General features: G+C 55.7%; 1 protein-coding gene across 1 annotated transcript; it reads left to right on the forward strand.

Moving 5' to 3' along the window:
• Positions 1-15,341: 15,341 nt before the first annotated feature.
• On the forward strand, positions 15,342-17,578 carry FOXA2 (forkhead box A2). Its single transcript, XM_071548114.1, has 2 exons — positions 15,342-15,428; positions 16,035-17,578. The coding sequence occupies exons 1-2, from the start codon at positions 15,342-15,344 to the stop codon at positions 17,295-17,297; spliced, it is 1,350 nt and encodes a 449-aa protein (XP_071404215.1). The 3' UTR covers positions 17,298-17,578.
• The last annotated feature ends 1,793 nt before the right edge of the window (positions 17,579-19,371 follow it).

A 19,371-nucleotide genomic window follows, 5' to 3' on the forward strand; every position in this document is an offset into this window, starting at 1 on the left:
TTTTATCTGTGGGAGGAACAAATAAAAACAAGGGAGCAGGGAAGGGGAAGGATGATGCAAGGGGCAGGAGCCGGGGATCTGAGCCGTGTTATTATGGAGAAAATGACCTGGCACTGAAAGAATTAAAATAATGTCACTGCTGTTTGCTCTGGCTCATGTTTAATCCTCCCGTCACCCTGACATTTCCAAAAGAATTTTTCAAGTATGGAAGTTCAAAAAATTATGCAACTTGACAAAAGCGAGGGGGATATTGGAGCCTGGGGGGATAAACTGGGAGCTGGGAGCTGGAAGTGACCTGTGTCCCCCGTGGGAAGGGATGTTGGGATGGATGAGAGAGGGATGTGCTCCCACAGCTGTGTCTGAGGGGGTAGAACCAGGAAGTGGGATCAAATGGGACAGCTTGGGGTTATCCCTGTGTGCCAGCAATCCCAAGCCAGCTTTTCCAGGGATCTGGGTCTTCTTTTGGGCCTTTAACATGTGGTGATTAAAATACAGAACATGAAAGCCAAACCAAGCAGCCGGTGGCTTTCCTTTGGCATCCCACTGGCTGTGCTTCCTTGGGGAATAGAAGTTGGGGAAGGGGACTGGGACAGATCCATATGCCCCATTTCCTCAGGGGACAGGAGCTGTGGAAGGGGACTGGAACAAATCCACACCTGTGCTTCCCATTTCCTCAGGGAACAGGAGTTGGGAAGGGGACTGGGACAGATCCATATGCCCCATTTCCTCAGGGAACAGGAGTTGGGGAAGGGACTGGGACAGATCCATGTCTGTGCTCCTTATTTCCTCAGGGAACAGGAATTGTGGAAGAGGACTGAGACAGATCCATTTCCTCAGGGAACAGGAGTTGGGAAGGGGTCTGGGACAGATCCATGTCTGTGCTGCCCCATTTCCTCAGGGAAAAGGAGGTGGGGAAGGGACTGGGACAGATTCATATCTGTGCTCCCCATTTCCTCAGGGAACAGGAGTTGGGGAAGGGGACTGGGTCAGGTCCATGTCTGGGCTGCCCCATTTCCTCAGGGAACAGGAGCTGGGGAAGGGAACTGGGACAGATCCATATGCCCAATTTGCTCAGGGAACAGAAGCTGGGGTGGGGACTGGGACAAATCCATGTCTGTGCTGCCCTATTTCCTCAGGGAACAGGAGTTGGGGAAGGGGACTGGGACAGATCCATGTCTGTGCTCCCCATTTCCTCAGGGAACAGGAGTTGGGAAGGGGACTGGGACAGATCCATGTTTGTGCTCCCCATTTCCTCAGGGAACAGGAGTTGGGAGAGGGACTGAGACAGATCCATACCTGTGCTCCCCCATTTCCTTAGGGAACAGGAGCTGGGGAAGGGACTGGGACAGATCCATTTCCTCAGGGAACAGGAGCTGGGGAGGGGACTGGGACAGATCCATGTCTGTGCTGCCCCATTTCCTCAGGGAAAAGGAGCTGGGGAAGGGAACTGGGACAGATCCATATGCCCAATTTGCTCAGGGAACAGGAGCTGGGGTGGGGACTGGGACAAATCCATGTCTGTGCTGCCCCATTTCCTCAGGGAACAGGAGTTGGGGAAGGGGACTGGGACAGATCCATGTCTGTGCTCCCCATTTCCTCAGGGAACAGGAGTTGGGAAGGGGACTGGGACAGATCTATGTCTGTGCTCCCCATTTCCTCAGGGAACAGGAGTTGGGAGAGGGACAGACAGATCCATACCTGTGCTCCCCCATTTCCTTAGGGAACAGGAGCTGGGGAAGGGACTGGGACAGATCCATTTCCTCAGGGAACAGGAGCTGGGGAGGGGACTGGGACAGATCCATGTCTGTGCTGCCCCATTTCCTCAGGGAACAGGAGTTGGGGAAGGAGACTGGGGGCAGATCTGCACCCCCAAGCTGGAGCTGGGTGATTTTTCCTGCAGGAGCCACGTTGGAGCTCATTTGCCGGGATAATTGTGTGCTTTGCCGTTAAGCGTATTGATTCTGAAAAGTTAATCAGACAATTTGGAGGCGCTTCCATCTAAAAACAGAAAATCCCATTAAACTGATTAAAACTGAATCCATCTTAAATAACCCCCTGCACCTTAAAAGTGTTGAAATAGCAAAGTGTCTTCAAATAAAATTATTTCAGTCAAACAAGGCTGCCGGGAGCTCTTCCCGCCAACGCCTCGTGCGTGGCTGCCGAATTTTGGGATCACAGGGATGCTGGGGAGGGTCTCTGTGGGACAGACCGTTGGGTGGCCATGCTGGGGACAGGGGAGTGAGTGATGAACCTCTGGCCACATCTGGGGAGGGCTGTGGCACAGCCATCTCTTTCTGTATGTATTAGGAAAAATTTCTTCAGGAAAAGGTTGTCAAATCCTGGAATGGGCTGCCCAGGGCAGTCATGGAATCCTCATCCCTGGAGGGATTTAAAAGCCAAGTGGATGAGGAACTTGGGAATGTGGCTTAGTGGTCACTTTGGCAGTGCTGGGACACAGTTGGACTCAATTATCTCACAAGGCTTTTCCAACCTTAACAATTCCAATATTCCATGGTTCTCCTTGGGCAAAACACGATGTTTCACAGCGGTCTGTTCCCAGAAACACGGGATTCTGTGGCTGCTCTGAGCACAGGGAATAATTTGGGGGGTTTAAGCATTGTGCTGATACCTGGACAGCCTCTGGAAAATGATGCTGTGCCCCTTTGGAAAGGCCCAAGTCAAGGTGGTGTTTGGGATCTGCTCAGCACTGCAAAGCCCAAAGGGAGGGATGTAATGTGGATGTTCCAAACCTGGAGGCAGAGCTGCTCTTCCCATGCTGAAGGAGCAGGGAATAGGATGGGATGGTTTGGCACTGGGAAGAGCTGAGGGCGCCCTTGGGATATGCCTTGTCCTGGGTGTCCCAAGGCGCAGGGCAGAGCTCCCTGATCAGTTCAGCACCTGGATTTCCACATCCCCGTTGCCGAGAGGAGGGAGGAGACAGTGCCGATCCCAGCAGTGCTCCCATCCCGGCCCTCCCACGGGATGCAGCCTCTGGCTGTGGCACAGAGGAACAAGTTCCCACTCTGAGCACAAGGCAGCTCTGGGAGCAGCCTCTGGTGAAATTGCTGCGTGGGGAATGGGGCAGAGCTGATTCCAGCTGTCTGGGGGACAAGGAAGGGTGTTATCTGCCCAGAGTTTGGGATTGCCCCTGATTACATCACTCAGAGCTTCCATTGCCAGAGTGATGCGATCGGAGACGCCGCAGACTGGGAGATAACCAAGGATTGCTCCGGCACTTTGCTTCCAAATTGGTTTATTTTCCCCACTGGAGCTTCCAATGTCTCCTGGTTGATAAGTTCTGATTGTGAGACAGATTCTATTTGTGCAGAAAGATCTGCTCTCCACCTTTACAGGGAGTTCTGGTGGTAATAACCACATCCCCAGGGAATGATGCCATGGAGCTCCAGGCAGGATCCCTCTGTATGGAGAGATCCTGACCATCCCACCCCAGCTGGCCTGAGGTTTGCCCTGAAGGTGATTCCCCTTTCCAAAAGGACTGCCTTTCCCAATAGCACAGGCAGCTCCAGCACACTGAGCTCCCCACCATGGGAGGAGGAGCTATAAAATTCCATAGGGAAGCGCCACTTTCCCCTGCCCATGGACAAACTCTTGCACACACCTTTCTTTACCAAAACATCGTCCTTTTGGGGTCACCAAAGCCAGGAAAAAGGTTTCCCAGAGGCAAACCCTATCAACAAATATTTGGACAATGCTCGCAAGCAGCTGGTGGGATATTTGGGATGCAGGGCCAGGAGCTGGACTTAGGGATCCTTGTGGATCCCTTCTGGCTTAGGATATTCTGGGAGCCCCAGAAGGTGGCTTGGACAAGTTGGAGGGGGCTGAAGGGATGAGGGGGCTTTAATCCTTGTGGGATGGAACCAGCAGCAGCGGGATGGGCTGTGAGTTCCCTTCCCTTTTCCCAGTGCCCCAAGTGATGTTTCCACCTGAGGCTTGTCCTGCTCCCTGTTTGCGGAGCGGGCAGGGAGGAACCCGCAGGCTCCGTTCCCAGCCCTGACCTCCACGGAGCTGACACGCTGCTTTATCTCCGCCGCAGCTCCGGCTGCTCCTGCAATATTCCCAACAAAGGAGGTGCCAGCGGCCGCTGTTTGTCACCGCGTCGTTCATGGCTGCGGCTGCCAGCCGAGGATAAATCCTGTGCCCCCCTTTCCTCCCAAGGCCGGCGGGTGGGTGCCAGCAGAGCCCCCCGCGCTGCTCCTAATCCCACGGCACAGTGGGAGCAGGGGGAGCACCCCCTTGGGCAGCGGGAGCCCGGGATAATGGGGAACCCATTAGCATCTCTATGTGGAGGGGCTCGGGAGCAGCGGGATGCGGGGACGCTTCCTGAATCCACATCCTGGCCTCCCTGCCCTCCCAGGTGCTGTTTGCCCACCGAGGTGCCGGGGCTGGAGGCAGCTGTGCATCCAGGGCCAGGAAGCATCCTCCTCCTCATCCTCCTCCCGCTCCGGGGGCTCTGCATCACAAGGCCCGGCGTATTTCCTCGGCTGGGGGGGCTGTGTTTGCCGGGAACTCCGGGAGCTGATGAGGTGTTAATGGGAGGAGGGATTCGGACAAGGGGGGAGGGCAGTGAAGGGGGCACCGCATGCGGCTTCATCCCAACTTCCCCCCTCCCCGTGAGAGCAGCTGGCTGGGAAGAGCCTCATTTTGCAGTGGCAGGGGGTGGAGGGGGGGGGTCCGGGATACAGGGTTGCCTCAGGGGGCAGGGATGCTTCGACCAGAGGCAGGATGGCCTCTGTGGATTGGGAAAGTTACCCTGTTAGGGGATCTTTTGTGATGGAAGTGGAGGGGGAAAGAGGGGGAGTGAAGGTCGTATGTTGTAGTGAAAGTTGGGATGTTCCGGTACCGTCACCACGGAAGTTGGGATGCTGACAGGGAAAGTTGGAATGATGACAGGGAAAGTCGGGATGCTCTGGTACCCTCACCATGGAAGCTGGGATGCTAACAGGAAAAACTGGGATGCTGACAAGGAAAGTCGGGATGCTCTTGTACCCTCACCATGAAAACTGGGATGCTGACAAGGAAAGTTGGGATGCTCTGGTACCCTCACCATGAAAACTGGGATGCTGACAGGGAAAGTTGGGATGCTCTGGTACCCTCACCATGAAAACTGGGATGCTGACAGGGAAAGTTGGGATGCTCTGGTACCCTCACCATGAAAACTGGGATGCTGACAGGGAAAGTTGGGATGCGCTGGTATCCTCACCATGAAAACTGGGATGCTGACAGGGAAAGCTGGGATGCTCTGGTAGCCTTACCATGGAAGTTGCGATGCTGACAGGGAAAGCTGGGGTGCTCTGGTACCCTCACCATGGAAGTTGGGATGCTCCAATGCCCTCCCTGTGAGAGATGGGATAAACCCCAAGTACAAACTCCAACATATAAACCATAATCCAGGTACTTCCCTCAGGTAAGACCCGGTGGATGAGGACACACCCAGCACATCCACAGCTGATATCTCTGGAGATAAGGAGCAGCCCCGCCGTTCCCATGTGGAGCCGTGGCTGATGAGGTGTGTAGTGGTCCCGTGTCCTCTCCAGAGTGGATTTAACTCCTATGGGAGACCTGGGGAAGCTCTGTCTGCTATGCAGAGATTGAATCAGCTGGAAAGTGGGGCTGAAAAGGCTTGGGGATGGAGACAGGGTGGCTGTTCCTGCAGATAAGCTGAGCCCTTGCTGCTTCCCAGCGGCACCAGGGCTGGGTGGGACTGGACCATTGCATGGCCCCAGGGAATGGCTCTTCCTTGCTGGGGAAGAGAAGGGACACCGGCAGTTCCTGATGCAATCCGGCTGAGCCCCTTGGACTGGCACCAGCACAGCTCTCAGGAGTTTGGGGTATCTGCTTTCCAAACTGTCATCATTTGGGACTTTTGATAAGGGCATGGAGTGACAGGAGAAGTTTTAAGCTGAAGGGAGGTGAATTTAGATTGGATATTAGGGAGAAATTCTTCCTTGTGAGGGTGGGCAGGCCCTGGCACAGGATGCCCAGAGAAGCTGTGGCTGCCCCTGGATCCCTGAAGGTGTCCAAGGCTGGGTTGGGCAGGGCTTGGAGCAACCTGGGGTAGTGGAAGGTGTTCCTGTCCATGGCAGGGGGTGAAACAAATGAGCTTAAAGGTTCTTTCCCACCCAAACCATTCTGGGATTCTCTGATCCATGAAAAAAATTAAAAATGAAGAAAGACCTTGGGGTTGCTCAGGTGCCCCCAGGACCAGCTGGGAGGTCCTGCTTTGCCTCCATGGGACTGGAATTGCCCAGGGAGGCCCAGAGGAGGAACGAACCCACGTGTGTTCCATGTAGCAGCTCCCGAGATCCCCTCGGCACACACCTGGGGTGTGGGGGCCCGTCCCTGCTCCCAAACGGATGGAAATAGCAGCGGCTCTGTTGATTTACAACCACAGCCCTGACTTCCCTGCGCTGCTTTTGCTCCCCGACAGCTCCGGATCCCATGTGTTGTTTTTAACAATCCTCCCTTTCTCCCGGCGAGCCGAGGGCACGTGGAGCTGCAAGGGCTCCCCTGGCTGCTCCCGGGGGTCCAGGCAGCTACTCCCGTCTCCCTTTTGGAAAAACAACCCCCAGTCCTCCCAGCATAAAAAGCCTTTGTGTGCCCGGGCGCTGCTCCCTCGGGAGAGGTAGCGGGATCGCACCCTGCGAAGGGAAGGGCTGGCAGGAGGAGCCGCCCCGGGCGCCCCAGCCATCCCGCAGGGTGATGCCTCCCCACGCCAGCCCCGGCAGGAATGTTTGCTGTCACCGCAGCCTGCGGCGTGGAAATATTTTCCAAGGAAAAAAAGGCCTCCCAGTGTATTCCGCGCCGCCGGCTTCCAGCAGCCGTCTGTAGCCGTCTTGTTCTGCCGCCGCCGGGACACCTTCCCGGAGGAAGAGAGGAGGCAAAGGTGGGAGAGCTTTAAAAAGCTCTGGTTAAGGTTGTTCCACCCTCCGGAGCGGGGATTTGGAGGCTGCAAAACACCCGGAGGCTGCTTTTTTGGGGGGAGAGGGTGGTTTTCTTCCCGGTGTCTGTGATGCTCAGAGGAGAATCAGGGATATTAAGGGATAACCCGGCTCCTTCCTGGGCTGGGAATGTAGGTCAGAGGCCTCTCCTCCCCGAAATGCAGCGAGGATGCTGGTGGGACAGGTTGGGCTGGAGTCTGTACCACCAGCTCTTTACTCTGGCACCAAAACAAAACGCACTCAGAAAACTGTGAAAAATAAGCCCAGCTCGGGAATGCGGCTGATTGGAAGGTTTTCCAGCAGAAAGTGCCGTCCGATCCGAGTAAAACCATTCCTCGGGTGTGTGTTGATTTGGGCAATGTTTCCTCTGAGAAAAAAAAATAAAAAAAAGAGATCAGAGAGAGGAGGGGGGAGAAGAAATGTTTGGAAAGAGTCACCTCCATCATGGAGCTTTTCCATCCCTCTGCAGGGAAATGCTCTCCCTTGGAAATGAATTGGATATAGCAGCCCCAAAGCACTGGATTTAGTAGCCCAAAAACATTGGATTTAGTGGCCTAAAACATTGGATTTAGTAGCCCAAAACCCTTGGATTTAGAAGCCCAAAAACATTGAATTTAGTGGCCCAAAACCATTGGATTTAGCAGCCCCAAAACCTTGGATTTAGCAGCCCCAAAACCTTGGATTTAGCAGTCCAAAAGCATTGGATTTAGTAGCCCAAAGCACTGGATTTAGTAGCCCAAAACATTGGATTTAGTAGCCCAAAAACATTGGATTTAGTAGCCCAAAAACATTGGATTTAGTGGCCTAAATCATTGGATTTAGTGGCCCCAAACCATTGGATTTAGTAGCCCAAAACATTGGATTTAGTAGCCCCAAAACATTGAATTTAGTGGCCTAAACCATTGGATTTAGTGGCCCCAAACCATTGGATTTAGTAGCCCAAAACATTGGATTTAGTAGCCCCAAAACATTGAATTTAGTGGCCCAAAACCATTGGATTTAGCAGCCCAAAACCATTGGATTTAGCAGCCCAAAAGCATTGGATTTAGCAGCCCAAAAGCATTGGATTTAGAAGCCCAAAAACATTGGATTTAGTAGCCCAAAAGCATTGGATTTAGTGGCCTAAAACATTGGATTTAGTAGCCCCAAAACACTGGATTTAGTGGCCCAAAAACATTGGATTTAGTGGCCCAAAAACACTGGATTTAATGGCCCAAACCCACTGGAATTAGTGGCCCAAAACCATTTGATTTAGTGGCCCAAACCCATCGGATTTAGTGTCCCAAAACCATTGGAATTAGCAGCCCAAAACCATTTGATTTAGTAGCCCAAACCCACTGGATTTAGTAGCCCCAAAACATTGGAATTAGCAGCCCAAAAACATTGGATTTTGTAGCCCAAACCCACTGGATATAGAGCCCCAAAGCACTGGATTCATCCGAGTGCAGGTGCCAAAGGCTTGTTCTCACCCTGAGGTGGGATTTTGAATAACTAAATTTATTTTTTTAGCAGAAACAAAGGATTTCTGAGCCAGGTGAACATTCGTTCAGCAGAAGTTAAGCCGATCACACACTCAAAGCTTTCCTGGATCCTAAAGCACAAAATTGAAATTTTTCCCTGGAAAAGAGTGGGATGGGGTTAAAACACCCTTGCAGGTGGCAGCGGCCTGTAGCTGTAGTGCTGGGATGCCCCGGGGCAGGGTGCCCATTCCAGAGCCACAATGCCAGCTGTGCCAGGCTGAGGGTGACGGGCTCTGGGTGTCCTGCTGTCACCGCGGTGCCACCAACCCCTCACGCCGGGGCGGGCACTCGTGGCACAGACACAGGTTTGTGCCCACCCCGAGCAGATTTATGGGGTGATCCTGGGCTGTTATTAGTGGTCATGGAACCGCAGACTCCCAGACAGGGCCTGATCCCAAACTCCGGGGTTTTCTCAGAGCACAAAGCTCCGCTCCGGCTGTTTGGCCGGTGGCTCTGCCAGGGACAGACACCTCATTCCCGGGAGCCGCCAGCTGCGGATGGGGCACACGGGGAGAAGGGGTGCCCCGGGAGCAGCAGGGTCCCCACAGCAGCCAGGAGGGGACAGGGGGGTGGCACAGAGTGCTCTCCCAGCAGAAACTGGTGCTTGGATTCCCGGGCTCGGAGCGGCCTCACTCTGCTATTTATACGCGCGAGGAGCCGCTCGGGATAAATGGAGCTATTTTCAAGGTCTTGGCCAGGTATAACTGGTTTAAACAAGGCCGGTAATGACTCACAGGGCTATAAATGTCCGTCAGAGCCCTCGGAGAGGCTGTGGGAGATGGATCTCCTCGGCAAAGCAGCCTCCCAGTGTGATGGGAAAGCCTGGGCAGCTCCTGCCTCTGTGTTCCAGCACCAGCCCCACCGGCATCGCCCCTTCCAACTCCTTCATCCATAGGGGCGCTTCTCCCACCCATATCCTGGGCCCTGGGTGGTTCCAAACCCTGCAAGCCCCTGTCTCCATTCTCCTGGTGCATCCCTGCCATGGGCTGAGCATCAGGAGCCTCTGATGGGCTTGGATCCCATGGGATGCCCCTGTAACTGGTTTGACTGGTTACATCCCTTCCTTTTTATGGGATGTGTTAAACTTTTTGGAACTCGGTCCCTGATTCCCTAATCAGATCCCCTAATGGGGACCTTGCCATCCCTTCCTTTTTATGGGATGTGTTAAAATTTTTGGAACTGGGTCCCTGATTCCCTAATCAGGTCCCCTAATGGGGGACCTTGGATGCTCCTTGGATGATGTTCTGGACCACCTTGGGCTGCACTGGGACCACTTTATCCCACTCACTCAGTAGCAAATTCCCTCTGGGAATTGAAGCACCCTCTCCAGGCTGCAAGGTTTCCAGCAGCAAGGGGAAATAACAGGGAGTTTTTAAAGCAGAGGGTTTTGGGAGGAGGCTCCATATTTCCTTTTTTCTGTTTGTTTTCTTATTGTAAAACCAAAGACATTTCAGTTTTCAGCAACTGATCATTAAACACAAAAAATATTTCCCTGAATGAACCCAAAACCTGAATACCTTGGTCAGCCAGGTGAAACCTTCCCTGCCTGATGGGACAAGATGTCCATGGCAGGACTTTTCTGGAGGGCAAGGAAGACTTTCTTTCCTTTCTCTCTTGACCTGTACCATTGGCATCGTTGGGCATCTCCATTCTCAGCTCCTTCTCTCTCTGCTGCCAGGTGAAACCAGGGGAGCTGGAGATGAATCTGCCAGCTCCCAGTTTTCCACACCCTGCCTTCTCCCCTGGCCATCATTCCAGATGCCTGAGCATCTTGTTTACCCAGTAGAATGTGCTGGTGGAGGGAACCAGCACTGGGGTGTCACGTGGCTCATGGTAAACAGCGAGCAGATGCTGCTGGTTTTGCTCCAGAGCCTTTCCAGAAGGTTGGTGGGATACTGGGAGAGGGTTTTTACCCCTTCCTGGTGGTGGATGCCCACTGTGGTCCCACCAGTGCCCATCACACCATCTCTGCATGCTGGGGCCACTGAGATCCCCACCTTGGGTTGTCACTGTCCCCAGGGACCATCCCGAGAGTTGTCCCAGCTGTTATTCCCACTGGGATAATCTCCTCCATCCCTGAGGGATACTTCTTCCAACCCCAAGGGGGACAATAATGGGACTTTATTCCCCTCTCCATCACATCCTTCAGGCACTTCCAGGGGTTTATTTTACTTTGTGGTGCCAACCACCCATTCCAGCAGCTCGTTACCTTCATTGGCACATTGAATAATTACAGAGTGGGGAAGAACATTAAAATAGGGACTGAATATGCCAAAAATAGGGATGCCAGCCATTTCCTGACTGTCTGGATCCTCAGGAATCCATGTGGATGAGGGCAGTTTGTCTGTGATGGAACCCCTGAGATTGGAGGATATCATTGCAACGTTAAAAAGACTGATTTCCTTGGGCTCTGCATCACATATTAAAGCAATAAAAGTTTTGCACACTCTTGGATTTTCCATTGTTAGACTTGTTAAGGCCTTATAAAATATTGCCCAGAATTAAGAATTCCCATTAAATTTTGAATCTAATTAGGAGGGACTTGGTTGTGGAGTTCTTCAAATGGTTGAGTCAATATTGTCCAGTGTAATTGTGGCAATTCCCGGTGGTGCTGCTGCTTCCAGCACCTGTTCCAGTCCAGAAGCTCCATGGGTGAGGGAAAAGGGGGAATTTTGGGGGTTCCCATCTGAATCCTTCAGTGAGCAGAGAGTAGTTTTTCCTGATGTGCTCCATAGAATTTATGGGAACTCCAGAGGCAACTCAGGAGCAGGATCCTGGTGTGGATCCCATATTGCTACTGAACGTGACCTTGGGATGTGCTGACAGCTCAGCTTCGGTGGGGATGCTCAGCCTCTCTCCGGCCTAATTCCCCACTTCAGGAATGTGAATTGTCATCATCATCATCATCATCATCATCATCATCATCATCATCATCATCATCATCAATCATCATCCTTCTCCTCCTCCTCCAGTGGTCTGTTCTTGTTGCAGACAAAGCTCCTGGGGATACTCCCAGACCAGCAGAGCTCTTGACCTTACAAAGAGTTTCTTCCAAGCATCCTAAAAGAAAAATTGGGAATAAATCCAGTGAGAGGCAGCACATGGCACGAAGGCAATGGCAGCTTCTCTGCCCAGCTCCACCTTCTCCCTTTGCTCTCCTCATCTCAGTCCCATCTCCCTCCTCTTCCCCAAGTACCTCCAGGCATTGATTCATCCATAATTTCCATGTCTTATCAGGGAAAGGCCTCAATAAATCCAGGTGACACTGTACAAGTTGCCTTTTGTGTCTCACAATCCTTTTGGTCCTTGTTGAAGTCTCTCTCTCTGTGCTGCCACTTCTCCCAATTTCCTCAATCAAAGGAAAAAAACCAACACCACATTCATTTTGAAGGAGCGGCGCAATTGGGAGAGTTCATTATGCTGGATTAATTATGATAATTATCAGAGGAAGGGAGATAATTACCCTGCTTGTTGTGGAGGACGAGGTAAGGCATTGGCATCGCTGTGAGTGATGGAGGTGGACAAAACACATTCCGACTCCTGCCCACCATCCCTTGGGAAGGGGGAGATGCCTCCTCAAGTCATGGCTCCCAATGCAAATAAGAGCATAATTTAAAAATTAAATTTAAAATAAATATTAGTTAAATATTAAAGAGAAGAAATCGTGTCTCTCCGTAACACAACCGGGTGTGTTTAAATAAAGCAGCACTGAAAAATCTTAATTTTAATTTCTAACATTCTTGGTTTCCTTAAAAATGTTCCTCTTAAGGCAAGAACATTTATTTTGCTGCTTCTTTTCCTGCTCTCTTAAGATATATTTATTTTATCCATGTGGGGAGCTGCCCTTGGGAGAGTAGGAAGCAGGAGGGGGTTATTTGTGAGAGCGGAGCCTCCGGGATCCATCCCATATCCAGCCACCTCCAGTCCATCCACCGCTTTTCCAAGCCCACCTTGCTGAATACAAATGTTGATGTTGCTCTGTGCCCTCGTGTTCCAGAGACAAAGCCTTTGTCCGAGGAGGAGGAGGAGGAGGAGAAGGTGGTTGTGGTTCATCCTCAGTGCTGTGTCTGCATCAGTGGACTGGGATGGACATCCCCATTCCCTGTGACACAAAGGATGTGTTGGACCAGGAGAGGTTCTCACTCCATGGATGGTTCCATGTGGCCAGGCAGGTGGCACAGTGGGGCTGGGAGACAGACAATCCAAAAGAAGCCAAATGGGATTTAAGTGTTGGGGCTGCAGCACCGACAGCAGGGATGTTCTCTGTAGCTGAGGAGTGGCCTCAAGCAAAGGTTTTGGGATAAAATCCAAGGAAACAACAGCTCTGCTTTGCAGCTCCCAGCCCACACCAGGGAGAAAAACCTCAACTTTGAGGGGTGACAAAATTCCCAGTCCTGAGGACCTGATGGGGGATAAAAGGCACTTAATAAAAAGTAAAAAACCAGGAAATTCAGGAGCCACTAAGCTCGGGGATGGGGTCAGCTCCTCCTGCCACCCCTTGTGTGGAGGTGCCAGAGGCAAACTTCTGTCCCAACATCTGCAGGGCCAAGGCCTGAGGGTGGGAGAGTTTATTACACAGGGAAATTCTCCTTCTGGCCTCTGTCCTCCTCCCCTGGAGCTTTCCTGGAGCTTCCCTTCCAGATCCAGCCATGCTGGAACACACACTCACCTCCTGCACCTCGTGGTCAGAGGGAGAAGGGGATTCTAAAGCCAACCAGAGCTCACCCAAACCCGCTGCATCCATCTGGGAGTGGGCACAGGATCCTTGGGCTGGTGAGCCTCATCATGCCCAGCATGTTGAGTTTTCCTGAATTCTCCCAGAGTTCTCCCTTTCTGAGCCTCTGGACTGCCCTCCATGGCGCTTCCAAGGAGCAGGAAGCTCCCTGGAGATGTGTGAAGTCAGAGGTTTGGATTTTGGGGTGCACCGAGCCCAGGACCTCCAGTCAGGCAGGGTGGGCGACTTGGGGTGAAGAGAAACCACTGAATGCAGATGGGGTGACCCACTGGGAGCCCCTCGGAGTGACCAGCACCACACTGGGGGGTCCCTGGGGTCCCCGCCCGGGGGTATCGCAACCACCCCCTCCCACGGACTCACGACAGGCGACAGGGGGCGCCCCGTCACCGCTGTTGGGGGCGGGACAGGGGCGGCCCCTCCCTCTTTTTGGGGGTGTCCTCCCCCATCCTGGCCCAAACCAGCTCCCGAATCCCCCAAATCCAGCCAGAACGCGGGTGGGGTTAGAGGGAGGGAGGCGGGCTGCCACTAGCGCGGCTATCGCGATAGAAACGTGCCCTCTTGGAGGAGGCGAGTGGGGTTGTTTGGCGATGACTTCTGAGGGAGGTTTTCCCCTGTTTCCTCCAGGAAAAGAGTCCCGGGGGTGAATTTAAGGGTGTTCCCAGGGCAGGGGGAGTGAAGTTCTGCTCTCTGGGGTGTGTGTGTATAAACTATCGGCGGAGTGGGGGGAGTGGTGTGATCCCTCTGGAGAGCGAGAGATAAAGAAACAAATAATTAAAGAAATAAATAAATAAGGTTTGCGGTTAGGTTTTTTTTTTTTACTGTGGGCAGATATAGGTGGGAATTCATGGAACAGCAGCGGAGGGGCGGACAGGGATGTTGCCGGGGGAGGCACGGGCCCAGTCCGGCCCTGGGAGGGGGTGCTGGAAGTGGAGGGAAGCTCCTCGGTGTCTCTCCCCGCCGCCCTCGGTGCCCCCTCGCCGCCAGGACCCCGACGGGAGCCGCCGCCGTGCCCACAGCGCCGATGGGGCGGGCGGGGAAGCCGGGGGGGTGTTTTGGAGCCGGGGATGAGAGGGTGATTCTTGTCGTCCGTCTGTCCTTCCTCCTTCCTTCCTCCCTTCCTCCTTTCCTTCTTTCCTCCACTCCGAGGCGCTTCGGCAGCGGGAGCGGCTCTGCCCCGACGGCGCGCACCGGGACCCGCACCGGGACAGCCCCCGCGCCCCCGACGGCGCTTCCCCGCCCTTTCCCAGCCGTGCCCGCTTGGTTAGCTGCGATTTTGTTGCAGGAGTCGGAGCCGGAGCCCGGGGAGGAGCCGGAGCCCGGGGAACAGCGGCGGCGGCGGCGGGGACCGACCTGCCGGGGGGACGGGCGGGGGGCGCAGCCGGACTCCCGGGACCGCCGAGCAGCCGCGGGGAGGAAAGGTGTGTGGGGCCGGGCCGGGGGGCTGCGGGGGGACACACAGATGTTTTCGGGGGGCTGCGAGGGGGCTGCTCCCATCGCGGTGCTGGGGAGGGGGGCGACAGTCGCGTCGGGGCTTCCCGGGGAGCGGGAGGTGTGATGGGAATTGTCGCCCTGCAGAGGCGGGGGGACAGCGGGGTGCGGGGGTGGTCGGGGAGCCCCAGGGCGCCGCCGGCCCCCGCGCCGGGCGCGGAGAGGTACGCGGGGGGCCGCGGAGGAGCCGCTCCCGCCTAGGTGTGAGCTGATTATTCAAATGGGCAGCCGAGGACCTGGGGATTGGAGGCTCGCCCGGCCGCTCCGTGCTATATCACTCGGGCACCCACGTCACTGCAGCACTTGTCCTCCTCTTCCTCCTCCTCCTCTTCTTCCTCCCTCCTCCCTCCTCCTCCTCCTCCTCCGGCTCCTCCATCGCCTCCGGGCGACTTTTCGCCGCGAAGCGCTGCGAAAACCCACCCAAGGAGCAGCGGCGAAAAAATCCCACCCCAGCCCCAGCGCCGCTCCATCCCCCCCTTCCTCCCTCCCTCCTCTTCCTCCTCCTCCAGAGGCTCCGGCGGAGGGGAGGGAGGGCTGGGGACTTTTTTTTTTCCCTTCTTTTTTTTTTCTCCCCCCCCCTTTTTTTTTTTTGGTTGCTCTCTGTCGTCGTTTGTTGTGGCTGTTAAATTTTAAACTGCCATGCACTCCACTTCCAGTATGCTGGGAGCGGTGAAAATGGAAGGCCATGAGCACACGGACTGGAGCAACTACTACGGGGAGCCCGAGGTAAGGAAGGAGCCGGGGCTCCGTCGCCCCCCGAGTCCCCCCCGGTCCCGGCCGGGGTCCCCGCGCCACCCCAGCCCCGAGTCGCGATTAACTTTGGCATCAAACCGCGGCTCGGGGCTGCAGTTGGGGGTTCCGAGGTGCGGGTGGGGGAGCCGGGCTGCGAGTGGGGGGCTCGGGGGGCGCGGATGCCCATAGGGCTGCAGGCGGCTGTTCCCTATTTTTTCCTCCCCCCTCTTCATCCCCTCCCTATTCCCAGGTATTTTTCACTCTCCGGGCAGCGGTGTCCCTTCCCCTTCCTGCAACTCTCCTTCCCGGGACGGCTCCGCCGATCCTGCTGCCAGCCCGTCTCTTATTTAACATATATAAAATTATATTTGTTTTTCATTAAGGAGAAAAACAACCCCTCCCGCTCCGGGATTTAACCCTTGCCCCTCCACCCCGCGGAGCTCCGGGGCTGCAGAGCCTCTTACTGGTGACGATCCGGGCAGGGCTGGGCTGGGGGTATCCCCCACTGTCCCCCGTTTGTCCGCCTGCCCTTGGCCACCACGGGATGACCCGCCTGCCCCTCTCTGCCATCTCCCCCCTCTCTTTCACTTGCACCCACAGAGCTACTCCTCGGTGAGCAACATGAACGCGGGGCTGGGCATGAACAGCATGAACACGTACATGACCATGTCGGCCATGAGCACCACGGCCAACATGACGGCCGCCACCTCCATGAACATGTCCTACGCCAACACAGGCATGAGCCCCTCGCTCACCGGCATGTCCCCCGGCGCGGGGGCCATGCCCGGCATGGGCTCGGCCGGCGTGGCAGGGATGGGCGCCCACCTGAGCCCCAGCATGAGCCCCATGGGAGGCCAGGCGGGCTCCATGAACGCCCTGGCCCCCTACACCAACATGAACTCCATGAGCCCCATCTACGGGCAGTCCAACCTGAACCGCTCGCGGGACCCCAAGACGTACCGGCGGAGCTACACGCACGCCAAGCCGCCCTACTCCTACATCTCCCTCATCACCATGGCCATCCAGCAGTCGCCCAACAAGATGCTGACGCTGAGCGAGATCTACCAGTGGATCATGGACCTCTTCCCCTTCTACCGCCAGAACCAGCAGCGCTGGCAGAACAGCATCCGCCACTCGCTATCCTTCAACGACTGTTTCCTCAAGGTGCCGCGCTCCCCGGACAAGCCGGGCAAAGGCTCCTTCTGGACGCTGCACCCCGACTCGGGCAACATGTTCGAGAACGGCTGTTACCTGCGCCGCCAGAAGCGCTTCAAGTGCGAGAAGCAGCTGGCGGCCAAGGACGGCGGCAGCGCGGGCGGCGGCGCGGGCGGCGGGGGCAAGAAAGGGCCCGGGCAGCCCCCCAGCCAGCCCCTGGGCGAAGGCAGCTCCTCGGGGGGCTCCGAGGGCTCTGCCGGTGCCGAGTCCCCGGCCAGCGCCTCGCCGTGCCAGGACCACAAGCGCGCCCTGGCTGACCTGAAGGGCACGGCGGGGCTGAGCCCCGGAGAGCCTTCGGCCTCGCCGGGCCAGCACCTCCTGGCCCCACCGCACGCCGGGCTGCCCCACGACGCCCACCTCAAGCCCGAGCACCACTACGCCTTCAACCATCCCTTCTCCATCAACAACTTGATGTCCTCCTCGGAGCAGCAGCACCACCACCCGCACCACCACCACCACCACCACCACAAAATGGACCTGAAGGCCTACGAGCAGGTGATGCACTACTCGGGCTACGCCTCGCCCATGCCCGGCAGCCTGGCCATGGCGCCCGTAACGAACAAACCCGGCTTGGAGTCCTCCCCTTTAGCCGGAGAGACTTCTTACTATCAAGGTGTGTATTCCCGGCCCATCATGAACTCCTCCTAAACGGGGAACAGGGCGAAGCGCCCCTGGAGAGAGGGGAGAGCCCCCGGTGCCCCCTCGCAGCCCCCCCAGCAGCGCGGTGGACTCTCAGCGCTGGCGAGCACGGTACATATACATATATATATATATCTATTTTTTTTCTGTTGGCTCCAGATGTTTGCATCCCTTCGGGAAACAGCAGCCGTGTGTCTCACGAGCCCGTGCCAAGGGCAGGCGTGTTGGTCACCCCCTTCCTCCCCGGCCCAAAGCCACCCGCGGGGGCTGCGATTCCCTTGGTTTGCCTTGTGGGGTGGTTTGTTTTGGTGGGGAGGGCGGGTTGGGGGGCTCGGGGCTGGGCAGACGGGGGTTCTCTCGGGCTTGTTTTTATTTTTTTCGTTGTCGTCGTCGCAAGGAGGTATAAATATATCTATTTTTTTGTGTGGAAGTGATGGGGGCAAAATAAAAACCCCACAAGGAAAACGAAACCCTCCTTTATTGTGAAACCCGCGCTAGTTTGGAATCCGAGGACCAAAAGTCTTGTAATGTTGTAAAAAGGGGGGGGGGACGGGGCGGGAGGGGGGAGGAGGGAAGAGAAAAATAGGAAAAAAATAAATAATAATAATTAAAAAAGGACAGGATAGATCGTTGTAATTGAAACAAACGCTTGATGTTACCGGGAGAGTAAACTACTTGGATCTGATTAATTTATCGTTTCTGTATGCTTTATTTATGGCTTATAAATGTGTATTCTGGTAGCGACCGGCCACATCGCCGCAAACTCCATTAAAGTGTTATTGGCGGTTTTTTTCCCGCTGCTTCTCTGTTCCGTCGGGACTCGCCCGTCGCCGCCGCCGCCCCGATGGGACCCCCGCCCTGCCCGGCTGGGATCTCCCACATCCCGGGTTGGGATCTCCGCAATCCCCGGCCGGGACCTCCAACATCCCCGACTGGGATCTCTGCGATCCCCGGCCGGGACTTCTGCCATCCCAGACATCCCCACCGGGATCCCTCCAACCCTTCTGGGACACCCGACATCTCGGGACTCCTCTATTCCCGGATGGGATCTCCCACATCTCTGCCGGGATCCCTCCATTCCTTCCAGGACCCCTGACATCTCTGCCGGGACCGCCGAGATCTCCGCCGAGACCAAGTTATTCCCGGCTGGGATCCTCCATCCCTGTCAGGACTGTCCCCATCCCTTCCAGACTCTCCCATCCCTTCCAGACTCCCCCATCCCTTCGAGACGCCCCCATCCCTTCCAGACTCCCCCATTCCTTCCAGACTCCCCCATCCCTGCCAAACCCCACCATTCCCAGCCAGGGGCATCCTCTGTCCCCTCTCAAAGCCGGGAGATGGGAAGTGGAGACCACCCCCCCCCCCGCCGTGTCCCCCCTTTCCCAAAGCCCCCGTACGAGACTGTGGAGGAATCATTACAACCGGGCAGTTATTTGGGGGAGGATTTGGGGCTCGCAGGGGCAGCGCATCCCTTCCCTTCCCGGGACGGGATCCCAAGTTTTCCGCAGGGTATAAACCCGCAGCGAAAAACCCGAAAAGCTTTATTTTAAACACCATAAACAGGTTTATTTTAAGTACCTCCCGGGCTCTCCAAGCCACTGGCCCCACCACCGGGACCCTCCGGTGCCCACTGACAGCCCCGGCCACGCAGAAACGCTCATTCCTTTCCCCTCTCCCCGTCTTCCCAACCACTTGTTGTTTTTCCCACGCGTTTACGGCACTCATAGATGTTGCTTTCCGAAATAACATTCAAATCCTTCTTAAAATTCCGCATTGTCCGCGGGAAGAGAAAAGGGGAGAAAGGGAGAGGTGGGGAGGGGGGGAGAGAGGGGAAAGAAAAAACCCTCCCAAAAACAAAACCGGGCTCCAGGCTGCAATGTGTCGGTCTCTATACGCCAAGGACACACACGTTGTGAACCGGGGCATGCAATGTGTTTCATTAGCACATAAAAGGCTCCCGCAGGGCCCGAGCACGGGCGCGGGGGTGTCGCCGCTTTGGGGACACCGACCCCCGCCCCCGCCTCCGGCCGTGGCCAGATCCCCCCGCCAGATCCCGCTCGGATCCCCGCTCCACCACCGGGGC

The sequence above is a fragment of the Pithys albifrons genome, chromosome 2 (assembly GCF_047495875.1).
Source record: "Pithys albifrons albifrons isolate INPA30051 chromosome 2, PitAlb_v1, whole genome shotgun sequence".
NCBI classification, from domain to species: Eukaryota; Metazoa; Chordata; class Aves; order Passeriformes; family Thamnophilidae; genus Pithys; species Pithys albifrons.

Bases quoted from the DNA above. Each gene is read 5' to 3' on its own strand.
- FOXA2 (XM_071548114.1), top strand. From the start codon at position 15,342: ATGCACTCCACTTCCAGTATGCTGGGAGCGGTGAAAATGGAAGGCCAT. The intron at 15,429-16,034 runs GTAAGGAAGGAG...TTGCACCCACAG, and splicing joins ACTACTACGGGGAGCCCGAG to AGCTACTCCTCGGTGAGCAA.